At 49.9% G+C, this 21,354-nt stretch overlaps 4 protein-coding genes across 4 annotated transcripts; 1 reads left to right on the top strand and 3 right to left on the bottom strand.

Annotated features, from left to right (window-relative positions):
- Positions 1-452: 452 nt before the first annotated feature.
- Positions 453-5,490, bottom strand: LAJ45_03874 (uncharacterized protein; the record flags this gene model as incomplete). The annotated part of the gene is made up of 2 exons (XM_046113456.1): positions 453-2,973; positions 3,290-5,490. The coding sequence occupies 2 exons, from the start codon at positions 5,488-5,490 to the stop codon at positions 453-455; spliced, it is 4,722 nt and encodes a 1,573-aa protein (XP_045973185.1).
- Positions 5,491-7,508: 2,018 nt separating this feature from the next.
- On the bottom strand, positions 7,509-10,713 carry LAJ45_03873 (uncharacterized protein; the record flags this gene model as incomplete). The annotated part of the gene is made up of 6 exons (XM_046113455.1): positions 7,509-7,922; positions 7,995-9,050; positions 9,104-9,105; positions 9,165-9,276; positions 9,340-9,468; positions 9,568-10,713. 6 exons carry the CDS (start codon positions 10,711-10,713, stop codon positions 7,509-7,511), a joined length of 2,859 nt encoding a protein of 952 aa, XP_045973184.1.
- A 2,554-nt stretch (positions 10,714-13,267) lies between these two features.
- LAJ45_03872 (uncharacterized protein) lies at positions 13,268-16,167 on the bottom strand (the record flags this gene model as incomplete). The annotated part of the gene is made up of 11 exons (XM_046113454.1): positions 13,268-13,275; positions 13,370-13,509; positions 13,573-13,874; positions 13,928-14,474; positions 14,527-14,637; positions 14,732-14,837; positions 14,922-14,996; positions 15,172-15,274; positions 15,326-15,329; positions 15,530-15,618; positions 16,162-16,167. 11 exons carry the CDS (start codon positions 16,165-16,167, stop codon positions 13,268-13,270), a joined length of 1,491 nt encoding a protein of 496 aa, XP_045973183.1.
- A 1,179-nt stretch (positions 16,168-17,346) lies between these two features.
- Positions 17,347-19,438, top strand: LAJ45_03871 (uncharacterized protein; the record flags this gene model as incomplete). Its single annotated transcript, XM_046113453.1, has 7 exons — positions 17,347-17,358; positions 17,418-17,470; positions 17,535-17,659; positions 17,731-17,799; positions 17,856-18,573; positions 18,633-19,275; positions 19,337-19,438. 7 exons carry the CDS (start codon positions 17,347-17,349, stop codon positions 19,436-19,438), a joined length of 1,722 nt encoding a protein of 573 aa, XP_045973182.1.
- Positions 19,439-21,354: the final 1,916 nt, after the last annotated feature.

Below are 21,354 nucleotides of genomic sequence, written 5' to 3'. Positions count from 1 at the left end.
AACTTGTCAAACCGTCTTAACCCTGCCACCCCCGGCCGTCTGTATAACCGCTCTTACGATCATTGACCCCTTAACCAAACCAAACACATTTCAAAGTCGATCCACATCGTACATCCGCCAAAAAGAAAGGTGCACACATACAAAGAGATCCAAAAATATCTAGACGTAGTAGAGATGTTCTATTGCAGTCCAGCCAAACGGGGATGGGGGGATATGAATATACACGATGTATGTAGTCTACATAAAAGTACAAGCCACCACAAACAAAAAAAACAAAAAAGAAAACGCCAAAAACAAACAAAAAATGTTAAAATCTACAGTGTAAAAAGTATTTATACAGCAAGACAAGCAACTCAGATATCAAACCCCCCCCCCCACACTCCCCTTCCCCTCGCGCTCTAAAACTAAACCTTTTATCTATCCTCCCTCTCACCTCACCCCACATCCCCCACTCACAAAAACACATCATCCAACTCCCTCCTCTTAATAATCCTCCTATACTTAAACCACACCATCCTCTCCCCCGGCACCGCCACCATCGGCTCCACCTCCAACGTATCCCCCGCCCTCACGCCCATCTCCTGCGCCGAATTCTCATACGCAACCTTGCCCGCCATCCCCAGCTCCCACACCAGCCCAATACTCATACTCGGATGCGGCACCTTCTCCATGACCATAAACGTCAGCGTCTTCGGCAGCTGCGGGTCCTTCAGATCCATCAACCGCTTAATCGCCACCGCCGCCCAGAAGCGCTTACTCTCCTTCATTGTAAACGCCGAGAGGCGCTCCCCGCGCTCGAGCTCGAGCGCAAACGGCGTGATCTGCTTATGCGTGCGCGGCTCCTTGCCGAGCAGGAAGGACTCAATCTGCCAGTGCGTGATCATGTCCGAGTATCTGCGCAGCGGCGAGGTGGCGCGGATGTAGCCGTCGTCGAGGCCCATGAGTCTGTGCGGGCTGGGGGATGCGCTGATCCGCGTCTTGCCAATGAGCATCATGTACTGGATTCCGAGCTCTGGCTTGACGCTGCCGAGCTCGTTGCGCGCGGGGAGGATCTTGTTCTTGTATGAAGCGACGAGGTCGGCGCGGTCGTAGTCGTACTCCATGACGCGGAAAGGGACGGCGATGTTGTGCTTTCCACAGAACTTTGCGGTGATGCTGTTGGCCAGCTGCATCATCTCCGAGACGAGGAAGTGCGAGCCGTCATCGCTCGCCGTGGACGACTCGATGCTGAAGCGCATTGCCGGGTGGCCGCGGTAGAGGTACGGCATGGTGGAGGTCGTGGGGTGTACGAAGGGTTTGAGGCCTGTGTACACCTCGACATTGACGCGGGGCGTGATAACGTTGATGAGGTTGTTCCGCACGCGCTTCTTGCGGAAGGCCAGCGCAATGTCGTTGAGCGTCTTCAGGTCCTTGATCTGGCGCTCGTCCGGCTTCGCCGTGTCCTTCCTCGGGGGCTTTGGGAACTTTCCAATCTCAAAGCTCGTGTACTCAGACTGATGGTAGCCCAGCGCCGCCGAGACGGTATCATATGTGAAGCGCTTCACGTTCCTCACGAACCCAGACTGCAGGTTAAAGTCGAGCACCTCGCCCTCCATGTTAACCTTCGCACTCATCGTCATGACGCACCTGCCCGACGCCAGCCCGATCTTATCCGTCAGCGCCACCGGCAGCATGGGCAGCACCTGGTTCGGAAGATACAGCGACTGCTTCCTTCGGAACGCCAAGTCCGAGAGCCAATGATTGGGCGGCAGCCACGCCGTGGGGTTCGCAATATGGATATGCACCCAGTTCGTCTCCTTATCGATCCTCTCCAGCGAGATGCCATCGTCAATCTCGTGCGCCGTGATGTCGTCAATGGCAAATACCTCCATGCGGCCCCAGTCCTTGCGGATATCCTTCATCGCGTCGACGAGCTCCAGCTTCTCGACGCCCTTCGGCCCATTCACCACGTTCAGGCGCTTCTGGTCCTCGTCGGCCTGGCGCGACGTGCCCATTCCCGGGAACGCAATGTTCTTCTGACGCAGTGCAAGGTCCTCCCACTTATTCCAGGCGCCAATGTCGGCGATGAACTGGAAGGCGGTGATATTGTCCAGCTCGCCCTCATACCGATTCACCGCTCGAAGAATCACGGGCACCAGGCCGTCCATTGGCACCGACTGCGATCCGTACTGCAGCACGCCCGCCTTGATGTAGTCAATAAACTTGATATCGTTCTCGTCCCACTGCACCTCCTTCACCGGCACCCTCGTGACCGGGCCCTCCTTCGCACGCAAGTCCTTCTCCGTGTTCCTCCGACTAATATCGATCAAGTGCCTCGCCTTTCTCGCAAAGCTCTCCAGCAGCGGCACCTGCTCCTTCAACTTCTTAAACACAATCTTATCCGCCTCCTTCTCCGCACCCGTCCCCAGCCGGACCTGCTCCGTCACAAACTCAATCATCCTCACATCCCTCTTCGCCCTAACCTTGAACGTGCTCGTAGCCCTGTGCGCGCCCTTATCCGTCAGGTACCGCACGCCGTCCTCCATGAGCGCCAGATGCGTCGTATACAGCTGCTCATCACCATACGCCTGCCCAAAGATCTCCTCGGCCGCCTCAAACAGCGTGAGCTCCGTGTCCTCCCCCTCGAGCGCCATACGCTCATACAGCTTCACAAAGTTAGCCTTCTCGTCCGCATACAGCGCCCGCGACTTGTCCGAGAAGGTCCGCATCTTCTGGATCACGTCCGCCATCGTCGAGCGCGGCAGCACCAGCTCGCTGTGGCGCTGCGGAGGAAGGTCGGTGTTGGAGCGCATGATGTCTACCGTGTGGATGATCTCGGCCGCTTTCTTCTCGCTGATGAAGGACGGGATGGCGAATGATACTCGCGCGGCAGCGTACATGGCTCGCTCACCGCTTTCAAGGAGGAAGTCGGAGGTGGGTTGGCCGTTGGGGCTGGGGCGGAGGTAGATTGCGACACGGGCACCGCCGCTCATTCTGTTTGAGAGATGTTAGCTAGAGTGCTCATACCATAATATTTGCTATGGGAGATGAAATTTGTTTGTTTGGTTTGAGGGAGAGCGAAGGGGATATTGATTTTACTGAAAACCATGGGCGTCATGAGTAGATTGATATGAGGTTAACCACTAAAAATACAAGCCCTATCTTGTATCTTATTTTGACCCTCCTCCTCATGTTCTCTTCTCTTCTTGTGCTTTTAAAGGCTCTCCAAACCACAACCGCAGAAAGAAAGAAAAAATATAAAAAAATATAAAAAAACCGCCCAAGGCCAGGGTTAGGGTCATTGTCTCACCGAAGCTCACACAAATCGCCCTTCTTCAGCGGCGTCAGCCCGCTCTCATCATTAAGCCCGCCAAACTCGCCCGTGCCCTCCCAGGTGCTCACCCCACCGCCATCACCCTCCTTCATCATCACCTCCGCCACCGCGCCCGCGCCCGCGCCCGACCCGCCCAGCTGCGACGCGGCCATCAGACTATACCCCAGTCCCTGCATCGCCTCCAGCCTCTTCTGCTCCGCCAGCTGCAGCTTGTGCCTGATCGTGCCCTCCTTGACAACGATGGGCCCCTCCTTGGGCGGCGGTGCGTCCACAGGGATGATCCTGCCGAATGCGTTCCTGTTCTTGACGAAGTCCTTGCGCCGCATCTCGAGGCCGCGGAAGGTGATGTTTGCGGTTGAGTATTCCCTGCTGCCGCCGGGGATGGTGGTAGTTGTGACGGGTGCGGGTATGGAGGTGGTAATGCGGGTAGAGGAGACGCCACTGTCACAGTGGATGTTTCGTATGGGGGGGGCGCCCTCTGTCGGCAGCGGCGGCGAGCTCGACCTTACGAATTTTATAAGCCTAGTTTTTTCCTCTGCCTCCTGCTTCTGCGCCAGCACGGCCGCCGCCGCAGCTCGCGGGTAAGGGAGCGCATTTACATAGCGCACGACGACAGGGCGGGGTTTCGTGATGTTTCTAACCTCGTTCTCGATATTCTCCATATTATTCGCCATCTGTCTTAAGACCAGTTCCAGGGCGCTGACCGGGCGCATGGAGGACGGGCCTGTGAATCTTTCGACCACAACCCGGCCAGCTACTTCCGGCATGGCCTTGATCGCCTTAATGTTATCTATAATCCTTCTATTAAGGAGCTCCATCTCCGCAAAGTTGTCGAGCTCATCGAGTTCGTCCTTATCCTCTATGATCCCGTCGGACTCTCGTGACAGGGTGGAGTTCGTCACAATCTTTTTGAGCTTTCGCATTGCCTCTGCGGACTCCGCAAAGTAGAGCACGAGTGCGTCGTAGCGGGAGATGGTTTCTGGCTTACCGGCGACGGCCGAGGTGATTGATATGGGCTCGTCGATGGGGGTTTGCAATATAGCGTTTGCGTACTCTGTTGCCTGCGTGAGCTGGACGAGCATTGACCTATAGACCTTGCCCTCCCAAAACCCGCGCGCTTGGGAGTACTTCTTGACATAATTCTTGTCGAGATTGTGGGAGAGTCTGCTGATCTGGTTGGCGACAATACCGAGAGCGGTGGTGATGGGGTAGGCATGGAACTTTCCGTCCGTGACCTCCACCATGACATGTGTATTTGTCCCTGCCAGCTTGAGAGCCTTCATATTCTCCGCTATCCGCTGCGGGTAGAAGCTCGCCACCGGATTCATCAACTGCCCTGGCCGCGGCTTCCGCATACCAATCCCCAGATGCGCCACGTTATGATTGATAACTACATATTTACTCCTATCACTTTCCACATCCGCCACCTCCAACAGCTCCAAAACCGGTGACCTGCCTACAGCCGCCTCCCCCTCCTCCTGCGACCCTGGCCCTTCTCTTCCCGCCGCCACCCACCTCCGTTCCTCTGCAAGGTCGCTGTGCTTGATGTAATACGTCGTCTCCTTGAGCAAGCCCTTTCTCTCCAGGTTAACTTCCAGCTTTCTGATCATGATGTTATCATTGGGCACCACTGTGGGGTCTCTGCAGATTTCAAGCAGCCTCTCGAGCGTGATGATGCGGTAGCTGGCCTCTTCGCCAGAGCGGCGGATAAAAAATGCCGTGCGGGAAATTACTTCAGGATCTTGGAGAGTGGTGCGGACTCGGCGGATGGGCGCGCCAGATAGTGTTTTCCGCAGAGGGATTCCTTGTTGGCCCTGCCCTACAGTCTCGGGCTGTGTTTGTGTCTGGGATTCAGTCTGTGTTTGTGTATGGGTTTCAATTTGTGTTGGTGTCTGGGTCTCAGCCGGTGTCTGCGCCTGAGCCTGAGTAGTGGGGGTAGTGGGGATAGTAGCAGGAGCATTATCAGAGCTCTCCAATCCCGCCGCCACCGAAGAAGACGGTGACGGGACAGCAGGCTCCGAGGCCTCCGATCTCTCCGATCCCTCCGAGACAGTAGCAAAGAAGCATCGCAGAGGAGACGCGCCCGCTACGGTATGTGGTGTGTGGAGGCGAATTGAGCGCTGGAGAAGAGGGCGAGCGAGGTGCGTCCGTGAGCGGAGGACCTGAGGGAGTAGCATACTACTAGTTATCGTTGTTTGTCTCTGAGGTGGTGGGGGGAGGAGGAGGAATTGGAGGGGGTTCGAGTAGAGACGTAGAGTACTGTGAATGCTGCTTGCACAAGAAGCAGAAGGTGCTCGAAAATAATTGTCGAAAAATTCATGCCAAGGGATGGCGTGGGGCTACTAGGCCTTATCGCGAACCCTAGTCCTTAGTGCGATGCGATAAGCTGTCGGTCACGGCCTGTCACTCATCAGTCAATGTATGTAGTAAACCCTCCGCGCGTTACTGTACAGAGAATGCAGCTGTCCCCTTTAGACGCTCTCAACCTTTTGGTGATGGTGATGAAAGTCTCTCTGTCTGAGATCCGGCTGGATTGCTCTGGCTGGATTAATGCTCGTATGAAAAGGATGAGAAGATCAAATGAGAAGAATGACGACCGCATCCAGTGTACTCCCCCCCAAACGAACACATATGCTCAACTGCTTACAACCACGTAGCTATTATGCATGTATGTAGTCCCGACTGACCTGCCCCACAGCGGCCAAAGGGACAGGCTTCATCTACATGTACCGGGGGTTAAGGGTAAGTACTGAGAATCCCTTTTTGGGTAATTTTTAAAAGTGAGGGCTCTGATTGGGCTGATATACATATTTTTGACAATTGGCAGCCAAGCAGGTATTTGGTTAGCATGTCCTGCAGCTTTTGCAATGCAACCTCCTCAACCTCTTTTCTACTCCTGTTCTTTTCGAACTTCACCAAAACTTCTTTGATAACTTCAAATCGATACTCAGATGGAGCTGTGGGAAAGGGCTATTCACTGGTTATTTTTTTGTATTTTTAGGAAAATATTTATATTTTTAAGTGAACATAGATAAAACGTCTCGGTATTTTTTTCCTCCATACAAATTTCAGGGCCAAGACCAAAATTCATTGGCTACTTTTTGGTTGCTATGGGCGATTTCCATACAAAATTCAAGGCGTCTCGGTATTTAACGTGCACCCCCGGTACATGTAGTTATGCTAACATTCAGTGTATTTATATAAGCACTTAAGCACCCAGCAAACCACCACACTCACTTCAACTGTTCCTTCTCCTCTTTCAAGCGACGAGATCAGGCCGGCCAGGAGAGAATACAAATACATGTACATACATATACTAGACTAGCCTGAGTGATCGTGCGTACCCCATGCAACACACTACACGGTGCTGACAAGAAGGTGCCAATACGCAATTTGAAACAATCATCATAATTGAGATCTCAACCTTGCCTAATTACCAAACCAGGTATGAACAAGGCTGTATGTAACCTTATATATCCTTCAGCTCTCATGCATCGACCCCCCACAGTACCCCAATAATCACCAGTTCTCACTCGTAACGTCCCCATACCCATACCCAAATACAGTAATCTCTCACTATAAGGATACATACGATCCAGGCCAAAATTTTACATCCTTATACAGAATTATCGCTGAGCATTAGGTGCTCAGAGGGTTAACGGGGCCGGGCCATCCTATCCTTATAAGGAATATATCCTTATAGATAATACCTTTATAGCGAGCGATTGTTGTAATGGCATTGCACAGGTATCATTCAATATTGTCAACTCTATTATACATGGCTCCTCCTCTCATCCCACTCTCTAGTACGTCTCTAGGGCAGGTCAAAAGAAACAAATAAAAAAAGAACTCTATCTTATAATCAGCAATGCGCAGATATTTACCACACTGCAAGCAAGACAAGGACAACGAAAAAAAAAAATGGGAAGGTATGTAGCTAGGCTGTTTGTTCGAGTTAGTTAGTTCAGTATATGTTGTTCCTACCCGCCACCCCTCTCCTCGTACCCAGTTCCCCGCCCTCCCACCCACCTTCACACACCAACCAAGTCAACCAGCTAACCAGAAATATCAAAGGTATACAAAGTGTTAGTAAAAAAGTACAATAAAAAAATATAACGAAAAATATATAAAAAGTAAAAAAAAAGTAAAAAAAAAAAAAGATACGATTGCCCCTCAAAACACACCACTACTACCACTACCTCAGATCATCCACACTAATTCCCCCCGGCCTCCTCGACTCATCACTAATCTCCTCCACCGTCCTCACCAAGTCCTTCGTCTCCCTCGCCAGATCAAACGCCAGGGCCGCCAGCCCGCCCCTAAACTCCTTATCCGCCGGTCCATCCGCCGGCATGGGGCCGTTCGTTGCAGCCCTCATCTTACCCGCGCAGCCCGCCAGGTTCGACACGATCCAGTCACCCCTCTCACGGAGCTTCTCGTTCCCGCTCTGCTCCATCGCGTCCTCGGTGTTCTTGACGACCCTGTCGACCACGCTCGCAATCTGCTCGACGTGGCCCTGCAGCGTCGCCATGTCCTCACCGGCGCGGATTGAGGACAACAGGTGCTGGATGTTCTCGACGATGCCCTCGGTTTGCGTTTCGAGCGAGACCTGTAGAGGTGAGGGGTGTTTGGTCAGCGTGCGTTGAGTTTGAGGTGGGAGTGGGAATAGGGTCAGACTCACCCGTAGTTCTTCGACGTTGCTATTATCGGGGACGCGGAGCCCGTGGAATGGGGGTTGACGGGGCGGGCTGCCAACACCCGCGAGCGACGGTGCAATGTCGCCCCAGGCCCCGCCGGCACGGCCGCCGACGGAGCCGTTGCGGCCTTTGGCGTCTTGCGGAGGGAATTGGAGGTTGTCCTCGCCGTTGTGTGAAGAGCGTGGGGAGGTAAGGGGGCTGTAGACGCTCTCACCGCTGAGACGATTTTGCTGAATCTGTGGCGTCGCTTGTTGTTGTTGCTGCTGCTGCTGCTGCTGCTGCTGCTGCTGGGCATTTCCATTCACATTTCCATTCTGCATTGGTTGTTGATGCTGCTGTTGGTTCCGGTTCTCAGGATGTAGCTTGCCTCCAAACATGCCATTCATGTTTGGCGAGTCCGGGGACCTGATCTCGTCTTCACCATCGTCCTCTTCATCTATTTCACCCCCCACCGAAGTCCTAACCTTCACGACCTTGACCAGCTCTACCACACTTGCACACAAATGCGATGCAGCCGCATCTACCAAGGACACCGGCGACAGCCCCTGACTCAATGCATGATTCTTCGCTGCCGTCGTCAAGTTATTCGCTGTTGCCGATACCCTTGCCTTCAATTTCCCACGATCGTCATTCGGCGAGTCTTCTACGTTCTCCATGATCGCTCTAGTAGCCACCACCACACCCTTTACAAAATCAAGGGTCTGCGAACAATTGGCTCCTCGAGCGGTGCGCAAAAGCTCATCTATCGCGATCTGGAACTTGGTAATGTGAACATCCTTCACGAGTCCGTTGGGGTCTGAGAATCCGCTGGTCATGTTGGCGGGGGACGGAACAACGAGGCCAATTGATGATGTGCGGAGATTCCGGAGCGTAGCTTTGGTGCGGGCATAACGAGCTTTCCATTCTTTGACCTCATCTTGTAGCTTTTGATAGTCGGCATGCATGCGTTCTTCCTTTTCGTAAAAGTTGTCGGCACGCTCAGAGATAGATTTCATCTGGTTTAAGAACTCCATTGCTTCACGCCGGACTTCTTCTGTGACCTATTTCACCCATTGTCAGTTAATCTTGTACAACTCATAATCGGTAATCCTACTTCTTCCTGTTCCCGCAATTCCGCTTTCAATTGCTCATGCTCCTGTACAAGCTCGCTGTACTTCTTGTCCCCGCCACTGGCGTCTCCCCCTTAAGGCGAGAAATTTCCTCCTGTAAGCTTTTATTGAGATTCTGTGCCTCTGCCAGTTTTTCCTCGAGTTCGATATTCAGATTCTAAGTAATTCAGTCTAATTAGTCTATCAACCAGCTCCATAAAAGTTGAAAGGGGGGGCATACGCTTTCTCTCCGTCTCTCGCCCTTCTTAAATTCCGAGATTTCGCGGTTCCTGTCATCTAGCCTACCCTCGAGCGCTGCTATTTTATCCTGCAGGGTTTCAATTTTACTCTTATATTCGGAAACGATTCTCTACACCCGTAATTAGCTCGTACTCCTAGCGCAAGATCCCCTTCCAACCCACAACCAGCCAGTAAAGAAAGGAGGCGAAAAAAAGAAATTGAATCGCACCTCACTCCCAGCCCCAACCCCATTCCTCAAACTACTCATACTCCTATTACTATCTCGTTTCATCCCCGCCCTACCGTTCATGCTATTCATGCCATTTGACCTTCGGTCCTCGAGCCCAAAAGCGCCCTCATGATCCGAGTCATCTCCGAGCCCATCATCATCATCCTCCACCATAGTACTCTTATTCGGGATTAGATTTCCGGCCTGGTAGGTCTTTGGGAGCGGCCGCCCAAACGCCCCTTGCGGGGACATTGGCCCATTCCTCGGCGGCATTCCCGGAGATCCCATTCGCGGCGGCCCACCCCCGCCCCCATTATACGCCGCGTATCCACCTGGTGGCGGTCCATTCCGTGGCCCAGGGGATCCCACACGACCTGGCCCAGGGCTTCCAACCCGCCCTGGCTGCATCATTCCAGGCCCTGGACTCCCGGAACGCCCGGGACCCGGGCTCCCCACACGATTCGAGGGAAGTCCGTTCAAGCTCATTATTGCAGCAGTCGGGCTTCCGCTTCCGTCTCCAAATTGTGGGAATCGTCGCTCAAGCTCGTAGTATACGTCCGTCGCGAGATCCCTGAAGCGCTCCATTGCGAGCGTTGAGAGCTTCTGCCGCGCCTGGTTCCGCTTAGGGTGGAACTTGTCCTTGGGCTGGAGATGCGGTGGTTTATCAACGGCGCCCGGAAGCGCGTTCGCCTCGCGGCGTTGTAGTTCATCGTAGACGTCCGTCGACAGCTCCTGGAACTGAATCACGGATAACCGGAGCAGCTTGTCGCGCGCCTTATTCGGGCGCCCACTGAGCTGCTGCTGTGCAAGGTACGGCTGTAACAGCTTCTTCAGCGCAGAGTGGTGGACCGCGACTTCCTCCTCCTGAATGATACCCTTGAGAGACGACGTCTCGCTTTGTGCGTAGAGGCCTGCGCCATCAGAGGAGCGAGCTATTGATGCTGGCGGGGACACTGTACGCGGATTGCCGCCCCCTCCGTTTCCCCCATCACCGAGCATACCACTGTTTGAGTTGTTGCGCTGAGGGGCACCCCCGGGGCCGTAGAGGTCTGAGCCGGATTGGTATTTCGAGATTCCGGACCAGTCACTGCCGGCGACAGAGACGGGAGAGAGTGCTGTACGGGGGACGCTGACGTTGCTAGTCATCCTCACTTCCAGGTCAGTCCTAGAAGGGGGGTCTGGGGGAATTCCAAGCTCTGTCTAGTAGATCTTGTTATTCCTGCTTTTCAGATTCTGTTCTGCGACTGTATGTAGATATGCGTGTGGTCAGTAGGAGTAATTGAGTAGCAGTAATTGCAATGATCAATGCAGTGCAGCAGAAGTACGCCTGGCAGTAGTGGGCAGTAAAGTCAGGTGTGTAGTAGATATCCACAGTCTAGGCAAAGCTCCTCCCCTATAACCCTTATCCCCTTCCAGGTTCGCGTCGTACGGACCTCTTAATCTCCGGGAGTATTCCAGCTAGACTTTGTCTTCTCAATAGGGGGGGTGTGTGGTATGGGTATATAGGTAGGTGGTAGGTGTGGTGTAGCCTGTACAAGTTGTGTGAGGGGGAGGGGAGTGATCTGAGGGAGGGGGGATTGTGGGGGGGGGGGGGGGGTGGTTGAGAGGGAAGGAGTGAGAGACAGACAGAGTGAGAGACTGCGAGAGTCAGGGCAGGACAGGGCAGGACAGGCGCACAGAGACACACACACTGGACGTATGTACGTACGTATGTCAGTCTAAATTATTCCGTTAGAGTCGAAGAACGGATGCTGGGTTGCCGGTGCAGCAGAGGGTCGCTCAGGTTCGTAGAGTTCGGTGCTGAACGTAAATCGCAGAATAATGGAATCGGCCCGTAGAAAAGGGGAAATGGAAAGGGAAAGGGAAATGGAAATGGAACGGGTCTAAAGCCGCCCCGAGTCGTGGAGGGTACGTTAGCAACGTTAAAACAGTAGTAGCTAGCGCCAAAGGAAAGCTAAGTAAGCCAGCAGCCAGCCCTGTCTGTCAAGCCTGCCAGGTGCCTGCTCAGTACGGTTACTACGGATGCTACGATGTGCTAACAAGGTTCGCTTGAGTTGGGAGGGAAGGGGAAGAGAGAGATCTAGAGTAGAGAGAGAAAGAGAGTCTATGGAGTGTGTGAGTGTGCGTGTGTGTGTGTGTGTGTGTGTGTGTGTTCGAGAGCTGGAGTCTTCAGTGTCCAACAGCAGCTAGATACATGTATGCAATAGGTGCCTACTCTATTAACTCGTCAAGACGACTGTGAATCAAAATAGCGAAGGAGAAACAGCAAATAGCACCTATCTATCCACAGATCTCGGCCCCCAAAAAGCAACAAAAAAAGGCAGAAAGAAAGAAAGAAGAAAAAAAGTAAAATACAAAACAAAAATAAAACACTTGCTCCGGTCGTCGTGGGTAACGTAACGTAGGTACACGCTGTCTCTTTGCACGGCTTGTTGTGGTAGGGTGTATCATGTATGTAGTAGTTCAGGTAGGGTTTACTCACACGCACTCACTCCCTCTCTCTCTTTTCAAGATCTCCGACTTCCAACTGTAGAAATGTGAAAACGGCAGGTCGAAGACGTAGGACTTCTTCAGTTCTGACCTGCTGCGCCACCTCAATTAAGACCGCCCAAAATGGCTGGGATGAGCCACCACCACCCGGCCTCGAACTTGAAAGGGGGCAGGCATTCCTTCCAGGGGGTGGGTTGAAGAGCTGCCTGCCAAGCTAGGGTAGGCAGCACTGCATGTATGTGCTTGACCTCGTGAGTGGTGAAGAGAAATAGAGTCCGAATACTCTAAATATTTGACCTTTTGCATTCTCTTATTATTAGCTTAAGCGCCTTGTTGATACCGGTGGTTTTGAATCCCCTAATGCTACCCGTTTGTTTGGCTTGAGTACTATACTTAGCGCAAGTAAAATAATAAGCTTTACCTACACCGGGAAACCCTACTATTAGGTAACGAACAACAGCTACGGACACCTGGTCTGGGCTCTGCGCTGAGTGTATAAAATTCTCTGCAGGCAGCCGTGATGCTATTGAGTACTAAAGAAAAGAGCTATATTATTACTCGCTCCCGGTGGGAGAGCACAGAAGGGGGTAACGGACTAAGGACTTAACAAATCATGACCTCAATATCCAACTATTAGCCCCGTATCTCAAGTCATAGCATTGATCTAAGCTGGATGACCATCTGAGCTTAAGTTCTCAATATCGCCGAGTGACAATCTGTGACGAACAAAGTCACACACCATGTAATAGGAGAATAACATATCATTAAAAATCTATTATTGATCGCATCTTAAAACCGCGCACGAAGCTATGAATGTAAACAAAAAACATGAAACGACAAAAACAGTGGGCACAACAAAGTTAGATAGTGTAGAGTAGCGTTTTTTTCTTAAAAGTTATATAGATGTATTGATTTTTACTCGTTGAATCGTAAATTAATCATTGACGCCGATATTCCCACATCCATGTTGAATTTTGCCCCCAAATGCCTTCATTCCCGCAATCGAATGCCACCACAAAAAACAAAGAAATCTACCTTCACCTCTCTCCCGCATCCACAAATTCGTCGCTGTCGTCGTACTTAACCCCTCTGCCCTGCCCTCTGACCGAACCCGCAGAGCGAGCGCTCATAGTGCTCACATCGGACCCTGATCTAGAATGCCGCACTTCTTGTCCCGCTTCTGGTCTAGTTGAATGTCCTGCGGCCGTTGTTACACCCCTATTTGTTGGTATCAAACCAGGTCCAAACTCATCAGCCTCTCTAAAGTCCATTAATGCGGTTTCCGGGTCCAAGTCTCCATTGGTGATTTTACCATTTTGGGTACCCTCAGGAACAGTTTCTGTGTGAGGATGGTGGGGTGGGATATCGTATTTACTAGCCCGCCTTGCTCCTGTAATTATCGGCGCAATGTTCAATATTTGCTTAATCTGCTCTTCCGGGGTTGTGCCGTCGCTATTTTGGGTTAATATCTCCTGGGAATGGCACTTCTCCACAACTTTAACCCCGAAAACTCACATGTTGGTTGAGATGATCCAATCAAGCTGCTCGTCCTCACCTCTCGAGGGGTCAACAGCACGGAAGAATCTTGGCTTCCACTCTACACCGTCAGCTTCCCTCAACCTAGCTTCTTCTCTTTGCCTATCTTCGATTTTGAATTTGGCATCAGTAGCGCCTTCCTGATCCTTCGACTTCAATGCAGTAGTCACAGGTCCCCAGAGCTTCTGAGATTCACGCTCATCCTGCTCAGACAATGGTCTAACAATTGGTGACGTAGGTGCAGCATTAGTGGCATCAAAAAGCAAATCTCTCTTTCCAGTCTAATCACATTTGTAAGTTTCCTAGTTCTGGCAAACCGCTCACGAAAACATACCATGCAATCCTTAATAAACATCTCCCCACTCCAGCTACCTGTAATCTCATATAGAACCTCACCAGTACTCTCCCTCTTAATTTGCCCTCCGATAGCATTATAAGCGCCAGTGAAAAATCCCTTGACCTTAAAATCGATATCTGCCATCAGGTCTAACTCCGGGCACTTGATATACGAATGGTCGCCTAGTTCGTACTTCATCTTCCCAAACAGGATGCCGCGGACATACATGTTCGGTTGGGTCAAGATATACTTCTCCCCGCCATCCGGCTTTCCCGCAGTAGCTCCTCGGTTGAGTAGTCGGAGAACCACAACTGAGGTATTCATCATGGATGCTGCCGAGTTCCCTAGGAACCGAGATTGCGGTTTCAAGGTCCCATCTATCCGGATACCATGGTGGGGGGCCATATAAAAGTAAGATGATTTTGGGGGGTGATGAGACGTTTGCTCGGAGATGTAGAATGCCTGTGTTCCGGGTGTCTCATTGAAATCCCAATGACAGGTAAAGTATTCGCCAAGAATTGGGTTCAGAGGTTTCTTGACGCCGCTGTGGAATAGTTAGCAATAGACCCACAAGCTCCTAGGGAACGAGTACGCACGGAGGCTTGATATGCCAACCACTCAAATAAAACTTCACAACAGATATGAACCGTTGAGTTGGGTCATCAACAGCTGTCATTGGTAACAAGGTCTCGGGGTGTTGCATAAAGCTATGGTTGACCAAGATTCCATCAGCAAAGTCACACAGGGGATTATAATGAAACTGAAATCCTAAATTCTCGCAAATCACCAAAAATCACGTACTTTGTGATCCTCTCCAGCATGCTCTTTGGCTCAAGGATAAATGTCGGCAGGGTAATGCGGCTCAAATCAGCTCCGGGCCTCAATTGCGAGATTATCGACAACAACACTGTTACACCGTTAGCCATATTTTCACATCACAGCCTCTAGAACCAAGAGGCCCAGCTTGAGGGGTATTCTTTAGAAAGCATACTGTTCTTCTCCCCATCGTCAACAATAGTTTCCTCCTCCTCTCCAATAGGTTCGGCAGTTGATTTTCCTGCATCACCTTCGACATGAAAAGCATCAGCAATCACATCCATGCACAGAGTTCGGTTTTCCGAAAAAAAAACCTTTCCCTCCATTCGAGACCTTTCACCGCCACTACCACCATTACAAAACTCTCAACAACTTACTACCGGTACTCGAACTTCCAGCTGGTGGGGTAGAGTAGAAGAACATACTCGACAAGGATGAACTCCGTCGCTTGGATACGTGGCTAGTGATCGGGTTGTGACCAAACATGCTTTTTCTCACGTCCTCTTTATGCTTCGTAGTTTCTGGCTGCTAGCTCAGATTGATATTGTGTGGATTTGATCGAATTCTATAGAAATAGACAGGACTGGAGAAAAGCAGTCAGAAACCAGCAGTGGTGGTGGTGGTGGTGGTGGAAACTGGGGATGGGGAAGATGATAGAGGAGAGAGCACAGATACATGTAGGTATCATATCCCAACAACTATCACATGCACACTGGATTCTTCCGCCGCCGTTCTTGGCGAGCTGGAAAGGCCAGTACCAAGGGGGATAACTTATCAACTCACCGTGAATCAGCCGTGCCAGTCTCTATCAACGTTCTCCCCCTAGAGTTGCCGATTTCGGGTGCGGGCGGTGGTTGGAGTTTCTGTGCTGTCTAGGTCCAAGCGTGAACTGAACGACAGGTGAAAATAGAATATACGGCGTCAAGAAGTAGTTGAGCAGTAAAGGGGATCTTGGTAAGAACCTGTGGGCAGGGTCAAAGTAATGTAGGGCAGGGGCGGGTGGTAAAAATTGTTGAATGGGTGCCTGGCCCGCAAGTAAAGTAGAAGCAAGGCTGAACCTGAATCTGGGATTTTTCCCTGCGGAGTATCGGAGGGGGGCAAGAGAGTTGACAAGATACGATAGGCAGGATGACGACTACTACATGAGGGGAGTAACTCAACGAATGTAGAACAGCCATGGGCCCGTCCACACGTTGACCAACGCATGCTCCGGATTGCCAAAAGACCGAGAGAAAAAATTCCCATAGAGATACATTAACGGATTGAAGGCACCTTATGAAGGACTGTATCTCAGGATGTATCTGTTACGGTGTTTACATGACCCCACGGAATGCATTATATCCGATCCGTTGGTTCGCAAGGATCGCATATACATTAAACATCTACATGACCAGTTCGTCGATTGTACTCAATACCGTCATATGTGCGTACATGCGTGTGCAAGTAAGGCACGAGACAGGAATTCCCATGTCGTTCTCCATAGATACTTAATTTCAAAGGCTCATTGAGCACTCAGAAATAAATCAACAGTGGCTACCCACTCGTACATGTAGGTAATCAACAATATCTGAGGTGACCCGAAGATGCACGGGTAACGTTCCGGGGTAAGTACATGTAATATTGCCCGGCAAATAAACTTCCATAAAGCTAGGACCACCGAAACCTCGACTTAAAGGCTAAGAGAAGCTCTTATATGAGACATCACGACTCTAAAATACGAGTACAGAGCAACCTGTGCTTATATCTTAATGCATTCTTCGATGACATAGCTTCTTGTGTCATGAAGTTGAGTTTTAGTTCGCTACGCCCGGAATCAAATAATTCCGTGAATTGTAGAAATTCATAGTGTCGGTACTCTAGTCTAATCACCTCCGGTAAAGCACGCAATCATAAGTCATCTAATCAATATTAGATTGTTTTCATAAGTTGAGAAGACGTTAACATACATGTCTCTACTAGCTACATGTAGTTTCTCTACTAGTAGTGTGCAAAGACATGAGTGATAAGCGATGACTGCCATAAGACTTTGAAAAGTTGTAGGGTTAGGTTTCTCAGACAAATCGAACCATCCCAAAGCCCAAGACTCAGGGCCTCAAACTGCGGGGAAAGTTGACGGATCGGATCGTCAAAGTTTCTTTCAAGCTTTCGAGATAAAGCCGGAGTGTTGCAGGTACGATTATATCTAGCTACACCCCACAGTGAGGCTCTGTTATTATTTGTCTCGGCGGATAAGGCCAATCGGGGGAAAGCGAAAATAATCTACTACTAGAAGCATCACTCCACCACACATGTGAAGAGATTGATGGTATAAATGTTTTTAGATCTCTGGCCATGTAAAAATCGCATGTTATGGCATCTATTTATGCGGTGTTGATTTGTTTTTGTGTTTGACGAGTTCTTTGCCGTTGTGGGTGCCCCGCAGCAGGTGGATTCTAGAAAGCACTCGAAGATTCCTCCAAGCCCCGCGCTTCGTACTTAGGGACATCCGCTCGCTTTTCGCAATCTCCCAACATCCCATCAAGTTCACTACTCTTGCATACTAGCGATACTTCCATTTCGCTCTTACAAAACTCTCAAAGTTTTTCTGCAATACTGATATCATGGCTGATAAGGTATTCCTGGCATTTGAACCTTTAGACAGTCGGATAAGGACCCGCTGACAATGATATAGCTCAAAGCTGAGGGAAACGCTGCTTTCGCTGCGAAGGATTTCGATAAGGCTATGTAAGTTGCATATCATCCTCTTCGTAATCTTTGGTACCGTATGGCATTTGATTGACAGGTACAGTTCCTTATTCACTCAAGCTATCGAAGTGGACCCGTCGAACCACGTTCTCTACTCAAATCGCTCTGCTTGCTATGCTTCCCTGAAAGATTTTGCTGGTGCTCTACAAGATGCCACTAAGTGCACTGGTCAGTAGGCTCAACAGTTTCATCCTTCCCAGATGGAGAAAATTATTGCTAAGGTTCTCTTTGTTTCACAGAACTAAAGCCCGACTGGGCCAAGGGATTCACAAGAAAGGGTGCTGCTCTTCACGGAGAGGGTGATCTCAGTAAGTCATATCATGACAACAATTTTGATAAATAAATCATTCTAATTTCCGTATAGTTGCTGCGCTCGAGGCCTACGAAGAAGCGCTTAAACTGGACCCAAACAACGCTCAAGCCAAGTCTGGTGTCAAATCAGTCAATGAAGCCATTAGCCGTGAAGCTGCCGCTGATGGTCAGCCCGATATGGGACTTGGCCAGATCTTCCAAGATCCTAACTTCCTCCAAAAGCTTGCCTCCAACCCCAAGACCGCGCCGTACCTTGGAGACCCCCAATTCATGGAGAAACTAAACAGGATCAGGACCAATCCTAGTGCCATCCAGAACGAGATCAGTGATCCTAGAGTCATGCAGGTTATTGGTGCGCTTTTGGGTATCCAGATGGAGATGCCTAACTTCCCTGGCGCAGGTGGAAGTGCTTCCGGAGGTGATGGAGACGTTGAGATGCCAGATGCGAGGAGCTCAGCACCTCCGCCGAGAGCCGCCACACCTCCTCCTCCTGAACCCCAGGAGGATGATGAGGAAAAGGTAAAGAAGGAGGCAAAGGAGGCCGCTGATAAGGAGAAGGCTCTTGGTACAGAGAACTACAAGAAGCGTAACTTCGATGCCGCCATTGAGCACTACTCAAAGGCTTGGGAGCTTCACAAGGACATTACCTACCTTAACAATTTGGCAGCAGCCAGATTCGAGGCTGGTGACTATGATGGCTGTATTAAAGAGTGTGAGAAGGCTATTGAGGAAGGTCGTGAGATGCGTGCTGACTTCAAGTTGATTGCCAAGTACTTAACCTCTCTCCGATTCTTACTTGTGCCAAGAGACTAACCTAAATTACTTTCAGGGCATTCGGCCGTATTGGAACCGCGTACCAGAAGCAGGGTGACCTCGCAAAGGCCATTGAATACTACAATCGTGCTCTTACAGAGCACCGTACCCCTGATGTTCTCGGCAAGCTTCGTGCCGCCGAGAAGGCCAAGATCGACTTTGAGCGGGAGTCCTACATCGACCCTGAGAAGGCAGACCAGGCCCGTGAAGAAGGAAACACTTGTTTCAAGGCCGCGGACTGGGTTGGAGCTGTCAAGGCTTACTCCGAGATGATCAAGCGTGCCCCCGAGGACCCCCGTGGTTACTCTAACCGTGCTGCGGCGTTGATCAAACTGCTTTCTTTCCCGGAGGCGATCAAGGACTGCGACGAAGCCTTGAAAAGAGATAAGAAGTTCATGCGTGCACACATCCGGAAGGCACAGGTTTACTATGCCATGAAGGAGTACAACAAGTGTTTGGATGCTTGCAACCAGGCAACTGAGGCGGACACCGAAGGGAAGCACACCAGGGAGATTGAAGAGCAGACAAGGAAATGCATGGAGACCATGTACTCTACCAGAGAGGGTGAGACTGAAGAGCAGACAATGGAGAGGATCCAGAAGGACCCCGAAATCGTCAGCATTATCAGCGACCCTGTCATGCAGAGCATTTTGCAACAGGTATGGCCTTAACTCCACCCCATCACGACTATAAAGAAATAAGCTAACGAGATATTTACAGGCCAAATCAAATCCACAAGCCTTGAATGACCACATGAAGAGCCCTATGATCCGTCAAAAGATTCAGAAGTTGATGGCGGCGGGTATCATCCGGGTTGGTTAAGAAAACTGAATAAAATGACGCAAGGTGTAGTGGGAGGCCTAGTGAGTATTTCAAAAAGCGGTTTTGATTTTGAAGTGCTCGCGAGACTTGCCGGCGGAGCGTGTTTATGTCGTTTCTATTTTTCGGGTTTTCTTTTTCGGGGTTTTGATTTTTCTTTTGCTTTCTACCTAATTGATTTTGTTGGAACTGTGATACCACACCTTTAAACCTAGGTGGTGATTTCCAACTTTATTGAAATACATACTCTCGCACATAATACACCCGAACATGAGCGATGACGTCAATGTAACACCGAGTGATAGTTTGTGCAGAACATATTGCAACCTATCACCCGCCCACCAGCGCTTATCACTTCTCAACATGCCGCTGTTTCAATCTCGTCAAAATCCAGAAAGCTTTATTGTTTAATAGGAGATTTCTTATATAGATTAAGGACCTTGAGGGAAGACACTACGTACATTGTAGATCGTTTGAAAATTTGTAGTCTGGAAATAGATTTATGTACTCGAGGGCACACTTAAATGAATTTTGCTTTCTTCGATTATTTGCAGCATGCGTATTTCTAACAAGAGTTCTTACTATGTCACTAAGATTCATTAATACAAGTAGGAGGAGCAAGTTCCTAACACAATCTAGTTGAGGAAGCCAAAGTGAAACAAATAGCATCTCAATAACCGATTTGAGTAGTACATACATAGCAAGGGTATACAATGGACATTATACCCGAATATGCTAGGTTAATCATGCGGAAAGACGTATCAATCGAACCTACCCTTTCCTTTCTTGATAGAGGACCGTCACCATGTTCTTCATTGTAACAGGCTTCTCTTATTCGGATTCTGGGATACTTGCAAGTGTGAGTGCGCGCCTGAGGGTGTTAACCAACACCGGGTGATATCTCATGACCCAATTCGTTCCTCCAACCTTCGCGATCTTATGAGTGGTTTCTTATTATACAGCCATCGCTATAGCCTTATCCCTAAATCGATTATATAGAAATTGTTCTTGGAGATGGAGGTAGGATGAAATTTTTTCGGTAACTATAATTAGCCAGTTGCCAAGATGAGGATATCTATGGTATAAGAGGCCTAATAACGTCTAGGATCATAGAAGAAATGTAGGTATTGTAATTGATAATCGATAAAAGGCGGTTCCTTAGTCATATCGCATCCGCGGTTCCTGATTTAAGTACTGGAAAAACTGAAACCGCAACAAAGTGGCCACCTTATCCTAGCAAATCCAAAATCAAGACTAAACTACCGTGCCAAAGCTAGCGACAGTTCTGTGCTATGCGTTTTCTACGTTATCAATACTTCAGAGATGGATTCGAATATTTGATACGGTTACTGAAAGATCTTCATGTGTACATATACCGTGGAATGACCTTTAGGTTGCATACATGTAAGACTAAGGAAGATCCGGGTGAGCGTGTCATCCACCCGCAACAATATGTCAACTTTAGATGAGAGATGAATGCCGGGTACATGTATTCAGATATTTCAAGATTTTATCCCCTGGTATTATATGGATAGAAAAGTGGATTCTCGGGACCACACGTTCTTATCAAAGTGATATTAGGCAAATTAACTGCACAAATGACCTATCCGGACTAAGTCTCGGGGGGTGATCCTTTCAAGGTGGGTGTGCCAATCTCAAGAAAACTCAATGAGATACTATTCTAGGCCAACTGCAGCTGTTGACTTTTGATATACACTTATCTTCAGCAATGATCCTTACTGCATGAGCACGTTTTTCGGCAAGGTTGCGGTTTTGGTCGATCATACTCCTTTGACAGGGTTTAGAATATTCTATTGTAGCCGTTTCATATATATGTGTGGTCTGAGCCGGGAACATGTGGCCGCATGGCGTGACATTGATGAGGTTGATCGAATTAAATTCTCCGAGAAGATTGATGT

The sequence above is a fragment of the Morchella importuna genome (assembly GCF_003444635.1).
Source record: "Morchella importuna strain M04M26 chromosome Unknown Morimp01GS009, whole genome shotgun sequence".
NCBI lineage: Eukaryota > Fungi > Ascomycota > Pezizomycetes > Pezizales > Morchellaceae > Morchella > Morchella importuna.
Note: the sequence above shows the minus strand (reverse complement) of the source record. Positions and strands in the feature narration are given on the sequence as shown.